Source organism: Lonchura striata, chromosome 1 (assembly GCF_046129695.1).
Source record: "Lonchura striata isolate bLonStr1 chromosome 1, bLonStr1.mat, whole genome shotgun sequence".
In the NCBI taxonomy this organism is placed as follows: Eukaryota; Metazoa; Chordata; class Aves; order Passeriformes; family Estrildidae; genus Lonchura; species Lonchura striata.
In genome coordinates this window covers 127,569,343-127,592,636 of record NC_134603.1, presented here as the reverse complement: position 1 = coordinate 127,592,636, position 23,294 = coordinate 127,569,343, and the positions used below count along the sequence as shown (strand labels likewise).

The 23,294-nt window shown below is 41.6% G+C and overlaps 1 protein-coding gene across 1 annotated transcript; it reads left to right on the top strand.

Annotated features, from left to right (window-relative positions):
- Nucleotides 1-21: 21 nt before the first annotated feature.
- On the top strand, nt 22-22,417 carry TSPAN13 (tetraspanin 13). The gene is made up of 6 exons (XM_021538304.3): nt 22-141; nt 11,499-11,666; nt 12,707-12,787; nt 13,603-13,716; nt 18,972-19,082; nt 20,266-22,417. Exons 1-6 carry the CDS (start codon nt 79-81, stop codon nt 20,338-20,340), a joined length of 612 nt encoding a protein of 203 aa, XP_021393979.1. The 5' UTR covers nt 22-78; the 3' UTR covers nt 20,341-22,417.
- Nucleotides 22,418-23,294: the final 877 nt, after the last annotated feature.

Sequence of the window (23,294 nt, the reverse complement as noted above, 5' to 3'; positions counted from 1 at the left end):
CCGCACCCGCGCGCGCCGGGGGCGGGGCCGCGGCCTCCTGGCGGAGCGGCTGCCGCGCGGGGCGGCGGCGCAGCGGCCATGGCGTGCGGGGGCTTCGCCTGCTCCAAGAACTGCCTGTGCGCCCTCAACCTGCTCTACACGGTGCGTGCCCGGCCCGCCCGCCGCCGCGGGCTCTGCCTCGTCCCGCCGCTCTCGCCGCTGCCTGGCCTGGGCTGGGCTGGGCTGGGGAGGTGGCGCGGCGGGATGTGCCGCGGGGGTCGCGGCTCCGGCTGGGGAGGCCGGGCTGGGAGGGGTGCGGGGGTGACAGCGCTTAGGCCGGGCTTTGTCGCCGCGCGGACGTGGCTGCTCGGGATCAAAATCCAGGGAGGCCCGGGAGCGCTGCCCGCCCGGGGCGGCGGCTGGCTCGCCTCCCGCAGGGAGCGGCCCCGGGGCCGGCCCGCCGGTGCCCTTCTTCTCCGTCTGGAAAGGGCGCTGCACCAATTCGGGCGTGAAGCAGGGAGGCGTTGGTTTTGTCATCGCTCAGCCAGGCATCAGCGCCCACATAAGTGCAGGCCGGTCAGTGACGAAGCCCCCAGCACCCCCGGTGTTCCCTGGGGTGCACCAGGGAGTTACTGAGTGCCTGGGGTGGTGGGAAGATACGGAGCCGGGGGGGGGGGGGGAAGTAAGATGTTAAACTGAAATAAATTACTTTGCTGGGGAGGTCCAGACAGGTGCCTTATTCTGTTCCAGCATGTTGGAGGGCTTGTTTTCAGCAGAGAAGGAAAAAATCTCCAATTGTAGTGTAGCTACAGGAATTTTTTTCCTCGCTATCTATTTTTAAGAGCTCAGAAATAACAAGAAATGGGAGTAAGTGTAATGACTTCCTCTCACAGGACATCTGGAGAGGTAGGATGTCCTCTAATATTTCAAGTTTAACAACTGTGCTTGGGAGTGACTTTCAGCAGACTGGAATTGGGGTCAGCCAGTGCTTGTGGGCAGTTGTAACTGTGCTTTTCCAAAAGCACTGCCCCATCTGGGCTGACAACAAGACTGGAGAACAAGCAGGTCTAATGCTGTTCATCAGAACAAAGAGTAGCTGGTAGTCACTGGACCTGATGGCACTCACCAGTATGGAGCACAAAAGGACGTGGAAGCACCTATGCTGAAACCAGAATTGGTGGATGTTCTTGGGTGTACAAGGTGACTCAACCCCTCCTTTCCTCAGAAAAGACTAGAAGAGAAACCTTTTTGTAGGAGAGGCTGCACTATTACTTCATCTCCATCCTTGGAGGAGCTTGAGGAGTAAAATATGTCCCTGAAAAAGTCTGGAGCATGCTTAGGCAGCCCAGCCTACCCACTGTGAAAGTCAGCCTGGATCCCTGTGATGTGTCATGTTGTTGGGCTGTACCCAGCCAGAACGGGGAGAGGAGCAGATAGGTGTTTGGTATCTGTAGCTGAAGGTAAGTTTAATGGATGTAGAGTGTCATGATGGAGCCAATCATAAAATAGCTGAGCTTGAAAGGGATCCCAGAAGATCATTGTGGTCAACTTTTAATGAGATTTTCCTGTGCCACAAGATGGGTTATGGGTGTGTTATAGATAGATTTTGCTTTTCAGTTAATGCAAGACTTCTTTTGTCATTATTGCTATTATTCCTTGAGTGATGGAAGAGTGAGAGAAATCTGGATCATTCTCAGATGGATGCACAAATAATACTGTAATGTCATGTGGACAGCAGGCTTTTTTTTTCTAATGACTCCATCATTAATTTTACAGTCATATAGCCATATATTAACCAGGTGTAATGAGTCTGGTAGGTCTTTTGGGCATATTTGGCCTTAGCAAGGGTGGGTTGAACTTTTGGACTTCTGTAGTTTTGTCTTTGGTATGTGTACAGTGTATTTACAACTTTAATCTCTGCTCTGATGTCTGCTTGAGTAGACTTTACTTTGTGGGTGTCACTTTGTCTTCTGTCACTTGACCTATGCAAAACATACCTTTTTGCTAAAGGGAAGGAATGACTTCTTTAAATGATAGTTACAAGAATATCCAGTTGTTATTGTTAGTATTGTTTATTAATTATAGACAAGTTACAAGACTTAATGCTTTTAAATTCATAGTTGGAGAAATAACACTTAAAAGTGCTTAGTTGGCCTGGTAGATTTGATTAGTAAAGTGTGTGAGGCTTTTCTGTTCCTTGGTTAGACAGAAACCTGAAATAAAGTATTGAAGCAGCACAGTGAATGATGGACTTATTTTCTCCCAGCTGGAAAAATAATACAGAAGACAATCAGAGCAATAATTTAATGATTGTCTCTTTAAAATAGTGTTGATTCACTAATAAATGGTTAGAAGCGAGTAGTGGTGGTAAGAAGGGATAGGTGACACTTCTTGGATGTTTTTGTAGCCAGCACTGATGTGTCTATATGACATGAATTAACTCCTGAAAACTGTATATTGGAGGTTTCAATTTACATTCTGCCTTTCATTAAAACACTCTGAGATAAAATATTATATTTTAGGTGAATTAAAAAAAAATTTAGTACTGCCTTTTTTGATTTTTTGTAATAGTACACCAAGAAAAATATCAGTAATAAATCAGTTACTGGTTTAAGACAAAAAGCCAGAAACCTACTAACCCAATTGCTCACTTAATGTTCTTTTCAGATTTTACTTTGCTGGTGAGTTTTGGGTTTTCTCCCAACTACGCTAGTGTCCTTAGGCCCTGATCCTATTTTCCAGTCTATTTTATATGAGTAATTTTGGCATCTATGCTGAGTCTTGCTGACTTCAGTGTGGTTCATATGGGTAGAGGAAGAGTAGAAAAAAATAATTGAGACTATTTATTGACTCTGAGTGCATGATGATGTGTATTGTCAGAATAAAGCCTTACATGGAGGAACTGAATACAAGAACCTTTAAAATACTAATTTTGTGTATGTGGCCTATTTAGTTTTTATTTAGTCAGTCATATTTATATTTCCCATCAAATGACAAATCTATACAAACTGTTTAAAGTGCCTGTCCACAGAATTAATCCAAATTCAGTGGTGTGTTTGTAGCTTAAAACTTAAGCTTCCAAGGAAATATTCAGTGTCTTTGCTCATATCTGATTTTTGGAGAGGAAGTTCCTAACTAATGGTGAAAGGTTGAAGTGGTAGGTGAGCCATGAGATTAAATGTTCAAATAAAACAAAGAGTACTGATTGTTCATTTGGGTGTTGTGGTTGGTTTTGTCACCCAAGCAGCTACTTAATTATTGCTGCAGCAAAAATGTTTGTTGGCAGCATGTAAACATCTCATATTTTGATGAGCAGGCTTTATGTTTTCTTACACCTAGAGCAGCTATTTGATTTCAGTTAAAACATACAGTACCTTTTCCATTAGAAGTGTGTATTTTTTTAGTAGCACAAAGCTTATTCGATAAAAGCCTCCACATTGACTTGTAAGACTAGAAAGTACTGTACCAAAATAGTTCACTTTTTATATTATGTCGTTCTCTGAACCTCTTTTTTTTGACTGATTATTGAATGGTTTTTGCATCCATTTTCAAAGCATTGTGTTTGAAAAGAGTTTTTTGGGCTTGTTTGTTTTGCTTTTCCTATCACTTTCTCTTGTTCTCTGGGTGCTGTAATTATTGAAGTTGCATTTGGGCTTTCTGCCCTCTTTATCAAACTTTCTTTCCCTGTATTATGGAAATATGCAAAGATAAGTATAGAACTTCTCAGATTTGGACAGTGTGTGCTTGGTATCATAGGATAATTTAGGTTGAAGGGACCTTCAAAATCGTGATAGTCCAACCCCCTCTACCATGTAAAGGGACACCTACCACTAGACCGGGTTGTTCAAAGCCTCATCCAACCTGGCCTTGAAGATGTTAAGAGGATTTTCAATTACTAATGTATTTTATAATAATGTTTGTCTTACTTTCAGAGTTCCTGATGCAGAGGAATGTTGCATCTTCCACGCAAGTCTGTCTGCTTAATCTTTTTGTTGCATAGGGGAAACTTGGTGTTAGAGGCAGGGCGAACATCAGGGTTTCCCTCTGGAAAGGGAATGTGTCTTCGTGTTCTCTGATATTTCCTGACTGGCGTAGTGGCTGCACAGAGCCAGGTACAAGCAGAGAGAAGTTAGACAAGTACAGATCTTGCCTGAAGTGGCAATTTCTTTTACATTGATGAGTGAGCCTGCAGTCTCTGAGTGCAGCTCCATTTTGGTTTGTCCTAAGTTTGTTTTCAACTGTAAGATAAAGAAGATAAAATACTCACTGCTTGCCCTGTCTAACAGGCTCTGGTCTGCATTTAGGTGTGCAGCATCAAGAGTTTGCCCAGCACCAGCCTGTTCCGTGCTGGGCTCCCTCATTGTCATGACTGGATGCTCAGCAAATGGGACAGGCTGCCTTAGAGCCATTTCTGTTGTTCTCAAGAACATTTTGAAGATGGCAGTATAAGCTGGACTCTCTAGTCTTGACATGTAAATAAAATTGGTACAGAAGCTCCCAGGTATTGGTCAAGGAAGCTGGTGTTGGTCTTGTCAGTCTTGTGGCCTTTTTATTTTCATAGGTGTTTTGGGAAGGTTTCTGCGCTCACGCTTAAGACTACAGCAAAAGTGCAGATAGATATTTTAAGGTTTTTTTTTTTCCAGGGCTTGGAAAGGCCCTCGGCTATACTGTTTGTCAGTTTATAGCCAAAGTGCCAGCAGTTTGTGGTGGTGGGTCAGAATCAGGACATGTTCTGGGTCCTAAGCCAGCTGGGAGAGGGTTTTGGCTTTTCACTGTCCTGTGCAGAGTGCTCATTGGCATGTAGAGCTAAGAAGGCAGCCTGTCCTTAGGGAAAGAGGAGAATGACAGGGCACAGAGGAGGAGGGTATATGGAACATGGTGTGCTTTGATACTGCTGGTCTTTTTCAGCCATCCTGGTGGTACAGGTAGGCACTTCAAAACCAGAACGATTATTGAGAACTCCTATAAATGCCCTGTAGAAGCCTTGTAGCTAACATCATTAGTTGTGGGGCTTTGTACTCTTGTTTTTGTTGAAGCAGATATGATGTGTGGAAGAAGGATCTGTGGGCTCGCCAGGCTTTGTGAAAACAATTTGTAACCAATGAATAAACACGCAAATAAAAAAACATTTTAGAACATAATTGCTCCTGCTGCACAGCAGAAAGCTTCCATTTCCAAAGACCAGAGAGTATTAAGCAGGGGTTAAATCTGACATTTTAGTGTGTAAATAGTTTGTTACATGGCCAATAAAGTGAATAACTCTTTACAAGGCCTGAAACTGAAAGAACAGGCTTTTGTGATAGGATTCAGGAATGCTGCCTTTCACATAAATTGCTTGTTCCACACTATGTGTCTCAAGGCTGTTCAGTAATCAGACTACTGATCCCTCATTGAAGTAAGTCACGTAAAGGTGGAAGATTTTGCTTTCTGTTAGAAATCCTTTGGAGGTACCCAGAGCTTTCCTTTGCTCTCAGTAAAGCTGAAGTAGTACTGTAAGGAAATAAAGTTGCTTAAGTTGAGTAGCTTACAGCTGTGATAGAATCCAATTTAGCTTAATTTTAGCTTGCTAAAGGTTTTGGTTACGCCACTATGTACTGCCTGTTGTTTTAACGTGTTTTTAATTTAAGTGCCAGGAATCAGAATTGTCTTTCTAGATTCCCTACGGCTGTGCAGAAATGGTTGCCCAAGTGGAATGGGAGAGTAGTGGAAACCTCTACCTTCAGTATACACGCCATTTGACATTTAAATTTTAAACTACCCTTAAAAGTAGTAGAATATGAACTTGCATGCAGGCAGAGATGTTAGGGAGGATGTATTTCATAATTTGTGTAATCTCTGGTTTCAGTTCCTGTTCCAAATTCACTTTGACAGCTATTCTCTAAATATTTCCCTTGCTGATACAAGAATAAATGCTGTATAATCTCTTTACCTAGGAATGGTGAGTCAGTAGTTAGTGAAATTTAAATTGTGATGTGTAGTTTTTATACACTCCTGTTTGTACTGAGGTGGTAAGGAAGCAGTGGGAATACCATCTTCTGCATATGACTTCCTTCCTGGCCAGCAGTCCAAGCTAGTTGAAATACCAAAAAGTTGCCACTTAGTCAAGACAGCAGATTTGCTGGTGGCTTACTGTTGTAGGAAGGAGGAAGTGGTTTTAGCATTTGAATTGTTTCTCATGGTATTGTACAGGGAAATAGTTTGAAATCTTTGTTTCTTTTTTCTAGTGTAGACTATAAACTTGCACATAAGTACAGAAGGGACACTTGTGGAAAGAAATACCTTTTTTCCAGTACAGGAAGGAGGGAAATGAACAGCTATGTGCACAGGATAACTTGGATTTAAATAAGAGAGCAAATTTGGAGATTTATTAGGGAAACTGTTATATTTGGAACAGCTCTGAAGTTCAAATATATGTATGTGTATTAAAAAAGGGAAGTTGCCTAAACTGGTGTCTGATCTCTTCCACTGATCTTGAACTTAAATCTTCCCTAAAATTTTCCCTATACAGGTACTGACATTGGAGTAATGTTTTGTCTACTGACAATAGCTTGAATTTTTTTTTCAATTTGTTTTATTCCAAAGTAGAAATACTCTTATCTCATAGGAAAAACCTCTCATCTTCACCTCGAATTTGTGCTACCTAAAGGTTTGTTCTAGTAAAGCATTTTCTTAATTTAAAAATTGCTAATTTATATTTTTAATTATGCTAAGTCTAGATTTATGTGTATGCCCTTAAGGTAGCTAGGGTTTGAATTGGTGGAGAAGATAGTCCTTGATAAGTGCTAAATCCACATCTTATCTACCTGTTAAAACTTTGATTTTGGTGTGGAGAGAGTGCCATGATCAAAGTGCTGGCTGTGGTATGTGGGAGTGTTGGTTGGAAGGCATTTTTGGGGCTTATCAGTCCAGGTGCCTGCTCCTGAGTAGGCATGAGTAGGATTATGAGTAGGATTATGAGTAACAGTAGCTTGCTGTCTGTGGCTTAGCCTGCAGAGTCTTGGACACCCCTGAGAACAAAGATCATCACCAAACCACCTTGCAGGTGTGTTTTCTAATGTCCAGTCTGAAGCTCCCAAGCTGTTACTTATGATATTCAGAAGAATTTGCTTCCATGTTTATGTAATGTGCCTTCAAGCTTTAGTTATTATGTGTTTACACCCAGGCAGCCTCTTTGTCATACTAAAGAAACCCAGCTCCATCACCTCTTCTCAAACCTTTCATTATCAAGGCTCTATGCTATTTTACTGACTCCTGCCAGGTTCTCAAATTCCTTTTCCGCCTGGGAGACTTGAAATGGAACACAGTATTTGAGCTTCAGTCTCACCAGCATTGTGTTTCCTTTGATTGCACTCTTGGTTTCCCTGTTTGCAGTGGAACTGACTCCTGGCTTGTGTTCAACCTGACAAACAATTTGATCTCCCTATCTGTCTCATTAAGGCTGCTGTTCAACTGGTTTGATCCCAGGTTCCACTGAAGCACCCAGGAGCACAATTTTGCAAGGTTACTAAGGTTGGCTTATTCCTCAAGTTTTTCAAGGTATATCTGAGTTAAATCTCTTTTTGGAGAGTCAGCCACTCCTCCTTGTTCAGTATCATCCACATATTTTCTGAGAATTCATTTTGTGTTATATTCAGGTTGTTGAAGAAGATACTGTGTGATATTGGCTCCAGCCTTTTTGGTGGTGCTTACCTGCTACCAGCTGGATGCTGAGCCATCAATTACTGCTCTTCAAGTTCAGCAGTGTGGCCTGTGGCCATTCAGTCATGCAGCCAGCATCAGTGCAGGAACAGCCTTTATTAAAGCAAAATAACCTACAAAAATATAGATACAGCCTGTGCCCCAGGCCTGATCTGGCCAAGGAGGAACAAGGCTCCTGCCCAGGGCAAGGACTAGCTCTAACAGGCCATTTCTCCTGTGGGAAATTGGATTAGCCCTAATCAATAAAAACTGGCCTGTGATTTCAGATATTTCTGCTAGATATGTCAAGCAAACATTTTTAAGTGTTACAAACTAAAGCTAGCTTTGTCTAAGTAAATTCAAATAGGTAAAACGAAATTTCACAGATAATTCAGTCTTCCAAGGATGACATTGTTTACTTTGGGAGGCTTCTGCTGCCGTGAAATGTGGTCTCAGTTAAATAAAATGTGACATTCAGAAGCTCTGTAGAGAGTCCTTTTTCCTTCATTTAACAGAAATACTTGACCTTTTTGCATGTAGGTAAAGCTTGTACGTTTATAATGTACATGTTACTAATTTGAAGTGGGTGAGGGTCACTAATTTTGTTTCAAGTACATTATACTGTAAAGCCATAGCAGCTTCAATTTTAGATATATTGCATTTAAATAATTTCATCTCAAAACATTGGAATAAACACTGTTGAGTAGTCATTTCCAGTGGCTAAACACTACATAGCACTATGAGCCTTCTATTGTTTTACAGACTTGAAAAAACTCTTCTTGAAACAGCTTGTTATTTTTCCTTTTTGTAGTAGTGTGCATTTGCTTTACTTTTTTATGCATTATGACACTAAAAAACTGTATAGAGATAGTCTATGCCAAACCTGAATATGAAGGAATAACCATAATTTCATCTTTCAGTAAACATGTGGAGGAGACATAAACTTAATACTAAATCACTTTCTGGAGTGATTAATAAATCTGAAAAACCATTTCAGTTTTGAACCAGTCAATTTTCCACAATTTCAGGTGGCAAGAAAGGAATGACCAGTAATGATTTTGATCCAAATCGTGGATCTGCCTGACTAGATACACAATTTTCATATAATATGTCAGCCAGAGCCACTGTGATCACACTGAATTTCCAGATGTTTTAAGGAATTGGACAATGGACAATTTTGTCAAATGGAAGAAAACAACAGAACCTTGGTATTTCAGAGGTAACACTTGAAAATGAGATTGATAGCTCTAAACTTGAATGGTTCGGTAATGGGTTTAGAATCAAAGAGGCTTATTTTCCCCACTTGATTGAAAACCAGACCTTTTCTAGATTGCAAATGTGGGTGTTTCTACCAGAAAAGCTTTTTGTGCTGGGATGTCAGGACACTTTTGGTGTCATGCAGATAATTTTATGCCTGTATCATCAGATTAATGTAAGATGAGATCAGTAATGGCACCAAGAAGCAACTGGTATGCTGCACCTCACAGACTGTGTTTATCCAGGAGGTCTTAGAGGCACGGATTTTGTCTCTTGTTTAGATTTCAGTCTTTAAAGAACAAACTAATTTCATCTAATGCTTTTGAACAAAGAGCTGAACAAACAGGTATTTCGGTATCCTGGAGGCAGATTGGTGAAAGATTTGCCCTCAGACAGAAAAGTATTGGTGAAAACTATTAGGAACAAAGTTTCATCTGTTCTTTGTGAAATAAATTGAGCTTTGTCATTGCTTGTGAGATTTTCTTCTTTTAAAGACCTATGGAAGTGTGAGTTCAGTATTTAGAAGATGATGCAGAGCATGGGATGTCAAACAGCACTCCTTGATTGGAAATTGGGCTATGGGGTTTCTTTAGTTACTTGCTTCTGGTACTTACATGGAAAAATAAATCCAGTGGAATGAGACAGTGAAATAAAGTGAGTGGGCATAGATCAAAAAAGGTAGGTCTTGCAATAAGCTGTCTGATTAGCCAGGCTAATTATTAATGTACTGGTATTGGGAAGTTTATAGATTTGTGCAGCATGGATTCAGAAAATTTATGTAAGAGCCAAGTTGTTTTATTTTTTTTCTTCGGTTTTCTCTGTAATTTTGATTCCTGACACCTTGTCCTGTTGTTTTGGTTTTAAATGAATGTGGAAATTTAGGCTTTTTGTTTAAGAGAAACAAGGACAAATGTGAAAGCATCCTAAACTCTGCTGGTACTGAAAAATTCCTTTGAATTTTATATTGTTTTTTGTATCTTTAGGTGTTAAAAGAGAAGTGTAGGTATGACAAATATCCTGCTTTTATTCTTGCAGGGTCTTGAATTTCTTGTGTGGATTACTGGCTTTTGGTAAAAAGTTTTTTGAGATGTATTCCTGTGTGAACACAAAAAAAAAATCTACCTGCTGTGTTTAGATCTTGATGAGCATCTCTAGTTATTTTACTAGCTTTCTTGATGTTATCTTAGATTTCCATGTTTCAAAAGCTGCATTGCATAGGTAGTCCTCTAAAATGTATTTAAACGAAAAGAATATATAGATGTATTTGGCATTAATACCAACAAGATTTCCCAGCTGTAGGGTAAGTATACTAAAGTTTTAAGTTGGAAATTACCTTTTTTTTTTTCTTTTTTAATTCTTCCTGCCTCTGGGTAAACAGTAAAATGTGCTTCATGAAATTGTGCCTTGTTTGAATAGACATGGTGAGCAAGTGTAAGTGCTTGCTCTATACCTGTTGTTAAACAAAGCCAAGTAGTTGAACTAGATTAAGTGCCTACTGTTTTATATTGTTGGTTTGGATTCTTTAAAAATAGCTATAAAGCAGAGTGTTTTTTGGTGAGAACTTTTGGAAAGTTAAAACTTATATTGAATTGGTGTAATTTAACAGAGAATGTAATGAGTAATGTTACACATAGGTCTGTTTCAAACTAGAGAGTCTTGGGCATCTTGTGCCTTGGACATCTGGATTGGCTTTGCTGCTTCCCTCCTGCTGGACTTCATTACAGATTTCTCTGCAGCTTTTCATGTTGGAATTTCTTTTTTCTTGGGGTTGTGTTTTTTTGGTGTGGAAACAGGAAAGGCTGGAGCTTCCTGCCCATATAAACAATAAATCTGTGAAATAACTGGGACAGATTCCTGCCTGCCTTCCCTAAATACCATGTTTAAAAGGAAGGAAACAGCATAAGCATTTTGGGTATTGAAATAGGATTCACTTAATAGTAGAGCTATTTTCTTGAAGCAATATGTGGAGGAGACAGGATGCCTTTATTGTTTGACTGCCTAAAGTCCTTGAAATTCAGATCTGAAATATATTTTTGTGTGACCATGTTAACTGTTGTGTTACATTATTAAGTATGTAGAAACTTCTTTAATGAGTTAATACAGTTGATTACAGTAAGTTTTGGTGAAGTGCCCTTTTTTACACATTCAGAGCTGTGCAGCTGTATATTCTGTTTTCTTTAAATATACTGCCACAGTCTAACAAAAGATCTGAAATTTTGGTTCTTACTTCATTCTGAATTAAAGCTGATGATTATTATCTTATTTGTCAGCTATGTTATGATCTACAGTTTAGTGTCTACTCAGTCACTGATAGTACAACATGGCTTGCTTGACTTATAGGTAGTTTGAGTTGTAACAGTTCCACATTGACAGTGTGGAAGAATATGTATGCCTTAAAACATCTGGAACTGAAATTACTTACACAATGATGTGGAGGATTGGTTTGTTTAGGGTTGTGCTACTTCTCTTTGCACCAGAAAGAAAAATTGTACCTTTTTAAAAACAACTTTAATGTAAAAAAATTACCTGTGTGTGGGAGCCTGTTTTAATATGCAGTCTAACTTTGTGTTTTCTCTTCCCTCCAGCTGGTGAGCCTGCTGCTGATTGGAATTGCAGCATGGGGAATTGGCTTCGGCCTCATCTCTAGTTTCAGAGTTGTTGGAGTGGTAATTGCAGTGGGAGTCTTCCTCTTCTTTATTGCCTTAGTTGGATTGATTGGTGCAGTGAAACATCATCAAGTATTGCTATTCTTTGTATCCTTCTGATGCATTGCATTGATTGCAGTGTGGTTTGAACCATGTAAACAACCTCCTATGTCAGCTGAGACTGCTGGAGGAGGTGCTTCAGAAATGGAACAGAAATTCACAGTCTTACTTTGGTCAGTGCAGTCTAAATTAGACTTCCTTCCCATTTAACTTTATTTCAGTTTCCTTTTTTCCCTCCATTGTTTGTGCTGTGAAGATAGAAGTATTCACATCTCTTTTTAAGAGTATTTTAATTCTTTGAGATCTTTTTATGGTAGCTGACTGTGTCACAGGTGCCTCATACTGTGTGTTCAGCCCTATACGGGGCTAAAGTAGGTGAACTATTAATGTTTAACTTCTGTGGTCTGTGAATAAAAGCTGACCTCCACTTTACAAACAGCTAAACTGTGTGAAATATCTGCCTCTGAACATAGCAGCCAAATTTTGAAAATACTCCTCAACTTTCAAAACACAATATTTAGTATCATAGTTTATTCTTTTTGTTTTATACCATCTTCAGATGCAGTAGTACAAAAGTGTGTGAGGTTGTGTTCCAAGAGTAACTCTTACCTTTTTTTTTTTAAATCTCCATTAAAGTTATCTTTTGTAATTAATTACAGGACTCTGTAATTGAAAAAATGTAATCTGAATATGGAATACCCAGAAAAATATTTTCTCTACTACTTTATTTAAGTGAAGTATATTGAAATTACATGAGTCCCTAAAGCTGGAGAAAATGGCTGGAGATATTGCTCTCAAAGCTCTTTTTATTGACTTCCCTGCTCATGTTTTCTTGCTAGGCAAGAAATACCTAACAAGGAAGTATCATCTATGTATAGTAGTAGCCAAAAAGAGGTAATACATGGTGAGTGGGTTTTGGGAACATTATTTAGGTCATCTTTTCCATATCTATTTGAAAATTGCTTCCATAGTTGTTTTGTTTTAAAGAACTTACTGTTACCCAGTGAAATAAGTAATACCATTAGGTGTATATGTTATAAAAGCAAAACTAATTTGAGAGTACATCCTTAACTATTGATTGTTTCCAGTACATGATTATTCTTCTGCTAGTCTTTATTGTCCAGTTTTCTGTCTCCTGTGCCTGTTTGGCACTAAATGAGGAACAGCAGGTAAGAAAAGTTAATCTATAGCATAACACTATAAATATGTATGTACACAGGCACATGTATTTGTATATAGTCCTCCATAAAATGGGGAGAGCATGTTTTAAGAAAATCAGCATCGTCCCATTTATTTAAAGACGAGATAGACCTTGGTCAATGCTTGGCTCTGGTAGCTAGAAAGGAGTACATTTGGGTCCTAAAATTACTCTTTTTTTTTTTTTTTTAATTGATTTGTTTTTAAGTTTCCTTTCTAGTTTATGGTCACAGGTCTAGCAGCATGATATTATGAATATATCTCATGTTCAGCAATTTCAGATAAGCTGATGAAATACACAGTAATCATGGTGTCAGTTAAAGTCATTGAAATGTTCTTGTGGAACTGGAAAGGTCATAACTACATTAGGCAGTTGTGTGAAAGTAGAACAGTCTTCCCTGTGTTATGGAGACCAGTTCTCACTGCATAAGAAGTGGGTGAGGGTGCTGTGACTAAATAAGTTTTGCATGCGAGGGTGCTTTTTGTGTATAGCATGGGCAGTCCCAGCTAGATTAGTTACATGTCCCTTTACTAAAGATCTTGTCTGGTTTAGCAAAAACGAAGGAAAGAAATTATACCCATGAATGTTGCTGTGAGCTGCTGTTCTTTCATTAGCTACGCAGCCTCTTTGGGCACTCCAGTCATTCTTTAATATATTTATATTCTCCTGTTAAGCATCAAGATCTGAAGGCTTTAGTTAGGGCATTATCAACTAGATTTTGTATATTGGCTTGTAGTGTAAAACAGTTCAATTAATGTAATATACGTATTTGCTTATGCCTTCTAGAGTGAACTTCTAGAGGTGGGATGGAGTAACACCAACAGTGCAAGAACAGATATTGAGAGAAATCTGAATTGTTGTGGATTCAGAGTATTTTACCCGAATGAAACCTGTGCCGCTGTAAGTTCTTCAAGTGTGAAAACCCATAACTTTTTCACATTGCATTTGTTCAAAAATGTTTCCATAGTTACAGCAAGCAGAATTTAACAGATGTGTAATGTAGTTGTTAGAGTGATACTAAGCTCTTAACTTACTGGAAAGACAATTACAGGGCACCCTGCAAAGTTTGTACTCTATTGTCATGTTGCTTCTCTTTCGACCGCCACTTTGCTCTCGGGGGTTACTCGCCGCTGTCCCCCGTCCCTCCCCGGCCCCCCGGGACCCTCCGGCTAGCTGTCCCCTCCAGGGGCCGGGGTTTTCCGCGGTCCCGCTGCCCTGGGTTCACCAGGCAGCGTCTGGGTTAGCACGGTCCGAGCTGCGGCGCTGCCTCAGTCGCCGCAAGGGTTCGAGATAAAGAGACCAAGAGAGACCAATGGTATGCTTGTCCAGAGAGATTGTATTGCCTGAAGCATTGCAGTGACCAAAGGCCCTGGGCTATTGCCCAGATACAGTTTTATACAGCAAAATTAAGAGATAAGGTCTTAAACAATAGAGACAGTGTTCAGCTAAGGCACATCAGAACCACCCCAGGGGCCAGGTCCAATGGGAACTGCTCAGGGGTGGGGAGAAGGGGGTCTACAGAGGAATGCTGAAGCGGGACTTTCCCGAAACAGTGGAGCATACATAAATGTATCTTTTCCCTCAGTTTCTCATTCCCAAAGCCTTTCTAAAACAATGGGGCATACATGAATGTATCCTTTCCCTCAGTTTACCATTCCCAAGGCCTTTCTAAAATCTTCCTCCACGCTACCATGCCAGCATGACTGCAACAATTCCCCGCTTTTCAATTACTAAGATGAACGATACCTTGGGAGAAGGTAAACTGTGGCTCTTAAACTGCAGTGTCTTTCTGCTTGTCGTCTTCCCACCAATCGCTTTCCGTGGCGGCAGCAGCGATGAAAACCGGCGCAGAAGCCTTCGGCTTCGAGGTGATGACCTTGGAGACGATCCGCTTCAGAATTCCAAATGCTAACAGAACTAAAAACAATGCAACTAGAAAGTAAAAGATGTCTTTTAAAAGAGACACTGCCCACCCAGAAAGGTCCCAGTCTTTGAACAGATTTTTAAACCAATCCTCATTTTCTTGCTTCACATTCCCAATGAGGCTTCTCATTTCCTGAATGGACGAGTGGACACTCTGTCCTTTAGATGACAGATCAAAACAACACAACCCATCAAATTCTTTACATCCATGACCATGTGCCAACAGCAGGAAATCAATAGCTGCCCTATTTTGGAGGGTAGCCTTTCTGGTTATTTCCTCGTCTTCTAGGAGGTCACTCAGGGCTGCTGATGTTAAATTTGCCTGCTTGGTCACCCAGCATTCTAGATTGCCTAATTCACTCAATGCTTTGGCTGCTGCAACCCATGGTAAAAACACAGAGACAGCAACTCTTTTGGATTTTGCCCAATGATAAATTTCTGCATCACAATGTTCATCAAATTGGCTTGCACTCCGCTTAGTAATTTTTTTCCCACTTTTTGCTTGCCCAATTGGAATTTGGGTCATGTTGGGGGAAGCAAGGGTCAGATGCCCAAAAGTACATGGACCTCCAATAAGACGAGATGGGATTCCTGGGTACGCTCTGTCCCCACAGATAAGAAACATTCCCTTGTCCAGCTTGTGTGGACGGAAATCAGTGGTGAATGTAAATTTCAGCTTGTAGACAGCTGTGCACCATTGACCTGCTCTGAATTCTACCTTGTACTGTTTGACATGCTCATATAATTTTACTTCTTTGGTTGGGGAAAAATCAAATTGAATGCAAAATTCAGCTTTTGCAGAGCCTAGGAGTTCTAATTCCTGGGGCTCCCCCTCAGCAGTGGGCAAATGTGAAACCCACCCTTGCCACAAAATGAGGGGATTTCGCACTTGTGCTTCAACTTGTCCTGCACCTTTAGGTATTTTATTTTCGTTCACCTGCTTTTGCAAACGGACCAGATCAATTGGAAACTCATCCCCCTTACTTGGAACCCCTATTAAACATGTGGACATCGGATTTTCTGCTGAGGCAGTGGACAAACACATATGATCCTGTTGCAAGGCTTGGGCTAGCGTGACCCACACATTTTTCTTGGGCTGTGGAACAATCCATGCATCCACCGTGGAAGGGTAGATGACCATTCCCTGGAACCAAACGATGAGCAGGAATGTGGAAATTGACATTCTGCTAGTCTGAAAGAGAGATAAAATCATACAACAAAGTGAACTAACTCTGAAAAAGATACATTTTGCTCTGCCAGTATAAAGGAAAATGATTCTCCCCCCTCCCGCCTTCCCCCCTTGTCGAGGAGGCCCTTCAGATCCTGGAGTCCTGGGGGTTGCTGCTCCTGAAGCAACCACCCTTTCCCGTGGTTTTATCACTGAGTCCTCTGTCATCAGCATAGCTTTCCTGGTGCACTCCTTGATGAGCTGATCGAGTGTGGGGGGAGGCGATGATGGAAGAGCTAGGATGATTCGCTGACAGGCTTCATTTGCATTTGTGGTGACCAGTTCTAATGTAAGTTGGTCTTGGAGCTCTGGATTTTGCACCCTTTTTTCCACAGAGGCTCGCACTCGATCCACAAAATCCATGAATGGTTCTGAAACAGACTGCTTTAAAGCGGTATATGAGACAATAGGGTCTTTAGAAGGCATATTAAAAAATGCACGTTCTGCTGCATCCCTGGACAGGTCTAACACTGCTTTGGGAATGCCTGCTGCTTGCTTTTCAGCTTGGCTCCAATCACCTTCACCCACTAGATGTTCTAAAGTGATTTCCTCATCCTCTATATCTGTGGAAAGGCTTGGACTTTGCAGAATCTCTGGGAGGAGATCTGCTGCAAGTCTTTTCCACGTTCTTTCCCACAATCTAAACTCAGACTGAGGGAGCAAGCAACTGAAAAGACACTTCAAATCAGCGGGGACAAATGTCTTGGAGCATATCGTAGCTTTCAAAATGCTCTTAAAAAATTCACTTCTTTCCCCAAACTCACGCTTCGTTTTGCAAAGTTCCCTAATACTATCATACGAAAGGGGCTCCCATTTGGCGTTCTGTCCCCTGGCATTATAAATCACGGGGGCTAAGAACGCAGGCTCGGTCTCTCTGAGCACTTCCCGGCTGACAGCCTGGGCGCTGCCGTTGCCAGGGAAACCGGGAGAGGGAGAGGGAGGAGGAGGAGGGCCGGCTTGTGAGGGAGTGGCCGCAGCCGGCGGGGCTGCGTGGAGCGGGGCAGGAACAGGGACAGGGACAGGGGGTGGTGATGGAACTGCGAGAGGAGGAGCTGAGGGCTGGACCGGGGGCTGGAATGTGGGCTGAACCGCCGCAAGGGAGGAGGGGTTGGGGTCAGGGACAGGCGGAGGGGGGAATGCGAGGGCTGGGGGCATGTTCTGGGCTGGCACAGGGAGCAGGGAATGCGGGGATGGAGAAGGGAAAACCGCGTGGCCACCTCCATCTTGTGGGGGCTGCACGGGAGGGGGAATGGGGGGTGCAAAGCATGGATTTTCAGCTGCGGGAGCGAAAGCAGGAGGCGGAGAAGGGTTAGAAACTAAATCTACATCTGCACAGTTAGTTTTCTCACCGCAGGGGGTGCGGGGGGGCACCGGGGACGCGACAGGGCGCTTTTCTGCTCCCTGGGCGCCCTGAGTGTCCGCACTCTCTTTCACAACATCGTAAACGACCAAAAACATTCTCATAAAACCTTCTTTCACTGAGGGATCTCCTGCCTTTGTCCTTTCACTCAGCACTGCACCAACACGCTTCCAAAATCGTCTTTCTCTCACTACTTGCTCTGTTATCTCCGGAATACTTACTGATAACCATCTGACAAACTCTTTTACAAGGCTCTTAGGAAATTTGACACCTGCACTCAGCAGGGGCTCCTGAACTTGTTTATAAATCTCTTTCTGCTGTGTAGTCAGCCTAACACCCATGGCTGGCTTCACAGCAAATCTCAACCAATTACTGCAGCAAACCCAAAGTTCTAAAGCTACGACGGAGACTCCCGTCACGCCTGCGCGCTGGCGTGTCCCCCCACGGGCACACAGGAGCCGGTGTCTCCTGGCCGGGCCCCTGCCCCCCAGTACCGAGACTCACCCACCGCCGTCCTTTAGACACCACTGCAGCAACGGTTCCCGAACCCCGGGCGGTCTCCCGGGTGTGGAGAGGTGCCGTCCGACCCGTGACGACCTCGCCGGACAGAAATCGGCGTCTGTCTCCACGGCAACAGTCCTGCTGGGCTGTGTGGAGAGGCAAGTGCCTCACACCACCAGCGTGATCCCAGAGCTTCTCCCCGCAGAGCCGACAGCCTGCGTAGCGATTTATTCACACCGCTCCCCGCTCTGCAGCTCGCGGTGACACTGCGGTGTCTGGAAAAGCTCCTAGCCAGTGCACTGTCCACGACGGCTGCGGCAGGCTTGCTCAGACCAGTGCAAAGCCCAACGTTGGTGCGCCACTTGTTGCTTCTCTTTCGACCGCCACTTTGCTCTCGGGGGTTACTCGCCGCTGTCCCCCGTCCCTCCCCGGCCCCCCGGGACCCTCCGGCTAGCTGTCCCCTCCAGGGGCCGGGGTTTTCCGCGGTCCCGCTGCCCTGGGTTCACCAGGCAGCGTCTGGGTTAGCACGGTCCGAGCTGCGGCGCTGCCTCAGTCGCCGCAAGGGTTCGAGATAAAGAGACCAAGAGAGACCAATGGTATGCTTGTCCAGAGAGATTGTATTGCCTGAAGCATTGCAGTGACCAAAGGCCCTGGGCTATTGCCCAGATACAGTTTTATACAGCAAAATTAAGAGATAAGGTCTTAAACAATAGAGACAGTGTTCAGCTAAGGCACATCAGAACCACCCCAGGGGCCAGGTCCAATGGGAACTGCTCAGGGGTGGGGAGAAGGGGGTCTACAGAGGAATGCTGAAGCGGGACTTTCCCGAAACAGTGGAGCATACATAAATGTATCTTTTCCCTCAGTTTCTCATTCCCAAAGCCTTTCTAAAACAATGGGGCATACATGAATGTATCCTTTCCCTCAGTTTACCATTCCCAAGGCCTTTCTAAAATCTTCCTCCACGCTACCATGCCAGCATGACTGCAACATTGTCATTTGTATATACACTTGGGCTCTTGGAGTCTTTTAAAAATCCTGTAGTTTTGTCTATGGGTAGCAGTCTCTTCTGGAGCAAACTAGATGCTTTCAAACAAGAAAGTGTCATCAGCAAATGGAGAGCAATTCTCTTATCTGCTACAGGATTGTCTTAGAACTCTCCACTGTAGACCATGTGCACCGATAATGGAAGAATATTCTGGAATGGTGCTGAGATTTGTTGGCGGGATAGGACTCTTCTTCAGTTTCACAGAGGTGAGTGGGTAGTTGGAAAATTAAGTGCTTTCTTCCCACTTCTAAAGCTTTGTTTTGTGAAACACTGTTTTAGGGGGTTTGTTACAGGAAGCCTCAATCCAATCTCAGGAATCAGATCATGAATAAGGCCCACTTTTTCAAAGCTATGACCTTGCTGACAGACCTGTGTCAGAAGGAAAGCTTTGCTTGCAGCTTCGTTATTTAGACAAAAACCTCAGCATTAAAATGTGGTGCTGTAAAGTTTAAGCTTTTCAGAAAGTTAGCTGTTCAAGTGTACCATTCTCCAGCAGTACTAAAAGAGTGCTGTTGCTTTACCTTGTTCCCTCTTCTTCCCGCCTATTCCCCACTCTAGCACACAAGGTCTTTGAGATTTTTTTTGTTTTGTGCCACCTATAATGCAAAGATAGAGTTGCATGAGGAGTAAGCTGTATTTTAAACAGTAGGTTAAAATTAAGAATGTTTGTTGGCTCTTTGCTTTAGTACCATGATGATGCATAACTTGCTTTATTGATTGGAGTATAAAAATCCTCAGAGCAGGTCTTTTCTAGTCACAGAGTAGAGCATCTGAAAGTCCTCTTCCTGCTGCTTAGTGCAATTTTGAGAAGGTTTGTACATATGACAGCAAGAAGAGAGATACAGCAACTTAAACCAAATCACACTGATCTCAGCCATCTCAGCTAAAAATGTGAAAGTGCTGGGGGGGGGGAAGGTAGCTGGGGGGAATGACAAGATTTGAAAATGCACAAGAATAGCTGTATAGTTAAGAGGTAATGGTAAAGTGAAACAATTTTGAGAATTTTTTTTTATCATTATATTAAAAGCAGCTTTGAGTATCATTTGGGAAGGGGAGAAGAATAATTTAACTTCCATTGTAACAACGGGAAATTTTTATTGCATTGTGAATATGGGTTTGGTTTTTGTTGTTGATAAGTTTTGTGGTTTTTGTTTTGTTTTTTCTGTCTGTTGCTAGGGTATGATTTTATTCAGAGAGAGGGGTGCATTCTTTTTTCTAATTAAGAAAGGTGGAGTGTGGTTGTACAATTTTAGCAGCAGCAAAATATCCGAAACTTGTATCCTAAACTGAAAATTCTTTGTCATGATTTTGTGTTTAAAAGAAATTTTGTAAAACTAGAAGATGGGATGGAGACCTCTGCTTAATAATATCTTTGGTTTTTATTTTCAGATTCTGGGAGTCTGGCTGACTTACAGATACAGGAACCAAAAGGATCCCCGTGCAAACCCTAGTGCATTTATTTGATAAGTTTATAAAGGACTAAATCTTTTTTCTGCACCCTCTACTTAAAAATACTGATTCTTCATAGTTGGTATTTCTCCATAAATAGGTATTCTACATGTACTCAAAATAAAACACAAGTCCTGTAAGAAATGTGTAGTTTTCATATTTAATTTCTGATGTTTTTCTTCTAAGAATCTCTATCTTAAAGTAGATGGGTGCATTCAGTAGCTGGGCAGAGTTGAACTGCTGTTTAAGTCTTTGTTAATTGTTATGGTAAACTCTATACAATGAGTTTTATAGCACTACTGGGTTATCTGCTGTAAAAAAAAAGCCCCTAGAGGTATTTTCTGCTGTATTCATTGATTACAAAAATTCACATGAATCCTCATTAAAATGATAAAAATTTATGGTGGATGGTTGGGTATGATTTACTTAGGTTTTAAGATGTACTCTAGTAAACCTTTTTGTTTCCCACTTTCCTGTTAAGGTAAAAATAGAAGCTAGAGATGTTATTTTCTGTAGTGCACATAAGTGTATGTTAATGACTACTGTAGTCTTCACCCCTCCCCCTTTTCCTGTTTGTTTTGTTTTTTTGTTAGCTTTAGAATTTTATTGAGAATAAAAACAATGTTAATGAATATTGCCATTATGAGAAAAATGAATGAAGAAAACCAGGAGAATGTAATCTGCATCTGATTAACTTGAAACTTTTGTCCCTTGACAAGTGAATGAGGTTTGGTATTTGCACAATCAGTGTCTGTCATCTCTGATACAAGAAACTTGACGTCTGGAAAGCTGTTGTACAGCTATTTTTTTTAGATGGTGTAAAGTCATTGTTGTAATGACTCAGCAGTGTATATTTCTGTGTCATCCAGATAACAGTCTTGATTTCATGAGAGATTGAATGACATGTAAAAAAAAAAGAAAGAAAAACAGCAACAAAAAAAATGCTTTCTGGTAGTTTGTTTTCTGAAAACAAAGAATTCAAGTTAGAATCGTGTGTTATCCATGTAGAAAGTGTTGCCTGAGCTGAAGGAAAGGGTGGTCCCTCTTGCTGCCTGTGAAAGAAGTGGTGCATCAGCTGAAACAGTAGACATCTAAACACGCAAGGCACACAATGTCCCATTTGTTTCTAATCATACTGATTGCAGATCTGCACTGCACTTTTTCTTCATTCATTCTTCACTCAATTGCTGCTGCTGGCAGGGTAGGCATTTGCTGTAGTCTGAAAGACAAGTCTACAGGAAGAAAAGGGGAAGAGTATTAAAGGGCCTCTGCCAAGGAGGAATACAGCACCTGAGCCAGGTGGAATGGAAATCTGGAGGCAGACAGAAGTAGATTCTCATACAGTCACCCTTTACTAAAGAGATCCTTCCTTAATTTCCTCAGAGGAGGCAAAAAGAAGTTGAAACACATGCCCATCAAAGCACTTTCAGACTTTCACGAGCTGAGTGCTTCTGAAGAAGGAATTACATTGAAGTTTTGAAGGGAAAGAGCAGAAACTGAAAGCAGAGGGATGTCAAGAACTTGCTATAGAACTGCTTCTCTTCAGGTGTAGCTGAATCTTCAGCATCCATGGTCAGCACCTTCTCCTGGAGCTGCTCTGGGAGCTGCTGCTGTGCCTAGCCAGCAGCTGTGTCTGGCTCAGACATAGACCTGGAGATCCAGGGTAAGAGCCTACTTGTGTGCTGAAACACCATAAGAGCATTCAGGCCTGCTGAAGTCTAATAAAATGTACACAGGGGTTTTCTTCTCCCAGTTGCTGTTCTGTTGCCCTCAGTTTCTCTCCAGCCATTCTCAGTATGTCAAGACAACAGTGATGGTCTCATGGCTGCCTTTAGGAACAGTTCATTTTCCTGGTCTACACAGGCTTTGTGTTTTGTGCAGTACAATAATAAAGCCAAGGAGTTGTCATATGGAGAGGGTTAATGAAGCTTACAAGAATACCACATTGCTGCTTCAATTTTGACTTTTTTCATGATTGTTTTTGTAGTGCTTAATTTTGGGTGGATCTGGTTTCATAAATATGGTAGATTATAATGGAGTGTAAATGTGTAACAATGCAAAAATACTGAAAATATTACCACTTCTAAAACTCTCATGTCTCATAATGTGAATTTGTTTTAGTAGTCAGAAGATAGATCAGTGGATTGTATGGAATAATTAAAGTTTTTCTATTGTATTAAAAATACATTGTCTCTTTGGGCTTGTGGTTAAACAAACCCATCCACCCACACAAATGTTGAAATTCCCAATCAGAGTTGTGGATTTGCTTTCCAAACCTGATTCTGAAAGGGAACAGTAAAACACAATGAATCTGACTCTGTTTCTGGAAGGTGAAGAGTGTTGCCTCTCAGAGAAAGTCTGACTCATTTGAGTATCCAAGAAATGCTGTACTATTTGGATATGCCAAACTAGAGCACTTAAAAAGTTTATACCTATTCTTGGTGGATTTTGTCATTGAACTTCATTGGTTTCTCTTCTTGAAGAGCATTTTCATCACTCAAAGATTTTTTTGTTGTTTTCTAGAGATGCATTTTAATTTTCACCTGACTGCTTGAGATTTGGACTTTGTAACCAGATTTTTTAGAACCTATTTACAGCAGCGCAGTGTCAGAGTAATGGAGTGATTTAACTTGGAGCATTCTTACTGCTTACATTAAATGTCTTTTGGCTTTAGTTTGTTGAAATGCTTTCTTCAAGTTGGTTATTCTGGAAAAAATGTAGAAAGGTGTCTTCTTTCAAAACACATATGCATTTTTGTCATATAAAAACAATTGGCTATAAAGCAATCCTCCATCATTGTGAGAAAGTGAATCCAGATATTGACTAACATCCTGATACCACTGCACAATATCTGCCACCTTTCACATGAAAATAACTATTACAAAAGGGAAGGCCTTTATTGTAGCTGTAAAGAAAGGGTTGATAATGAAAACTCCACATAGGCTGGTGCTACTAGAAAATAATTTGAG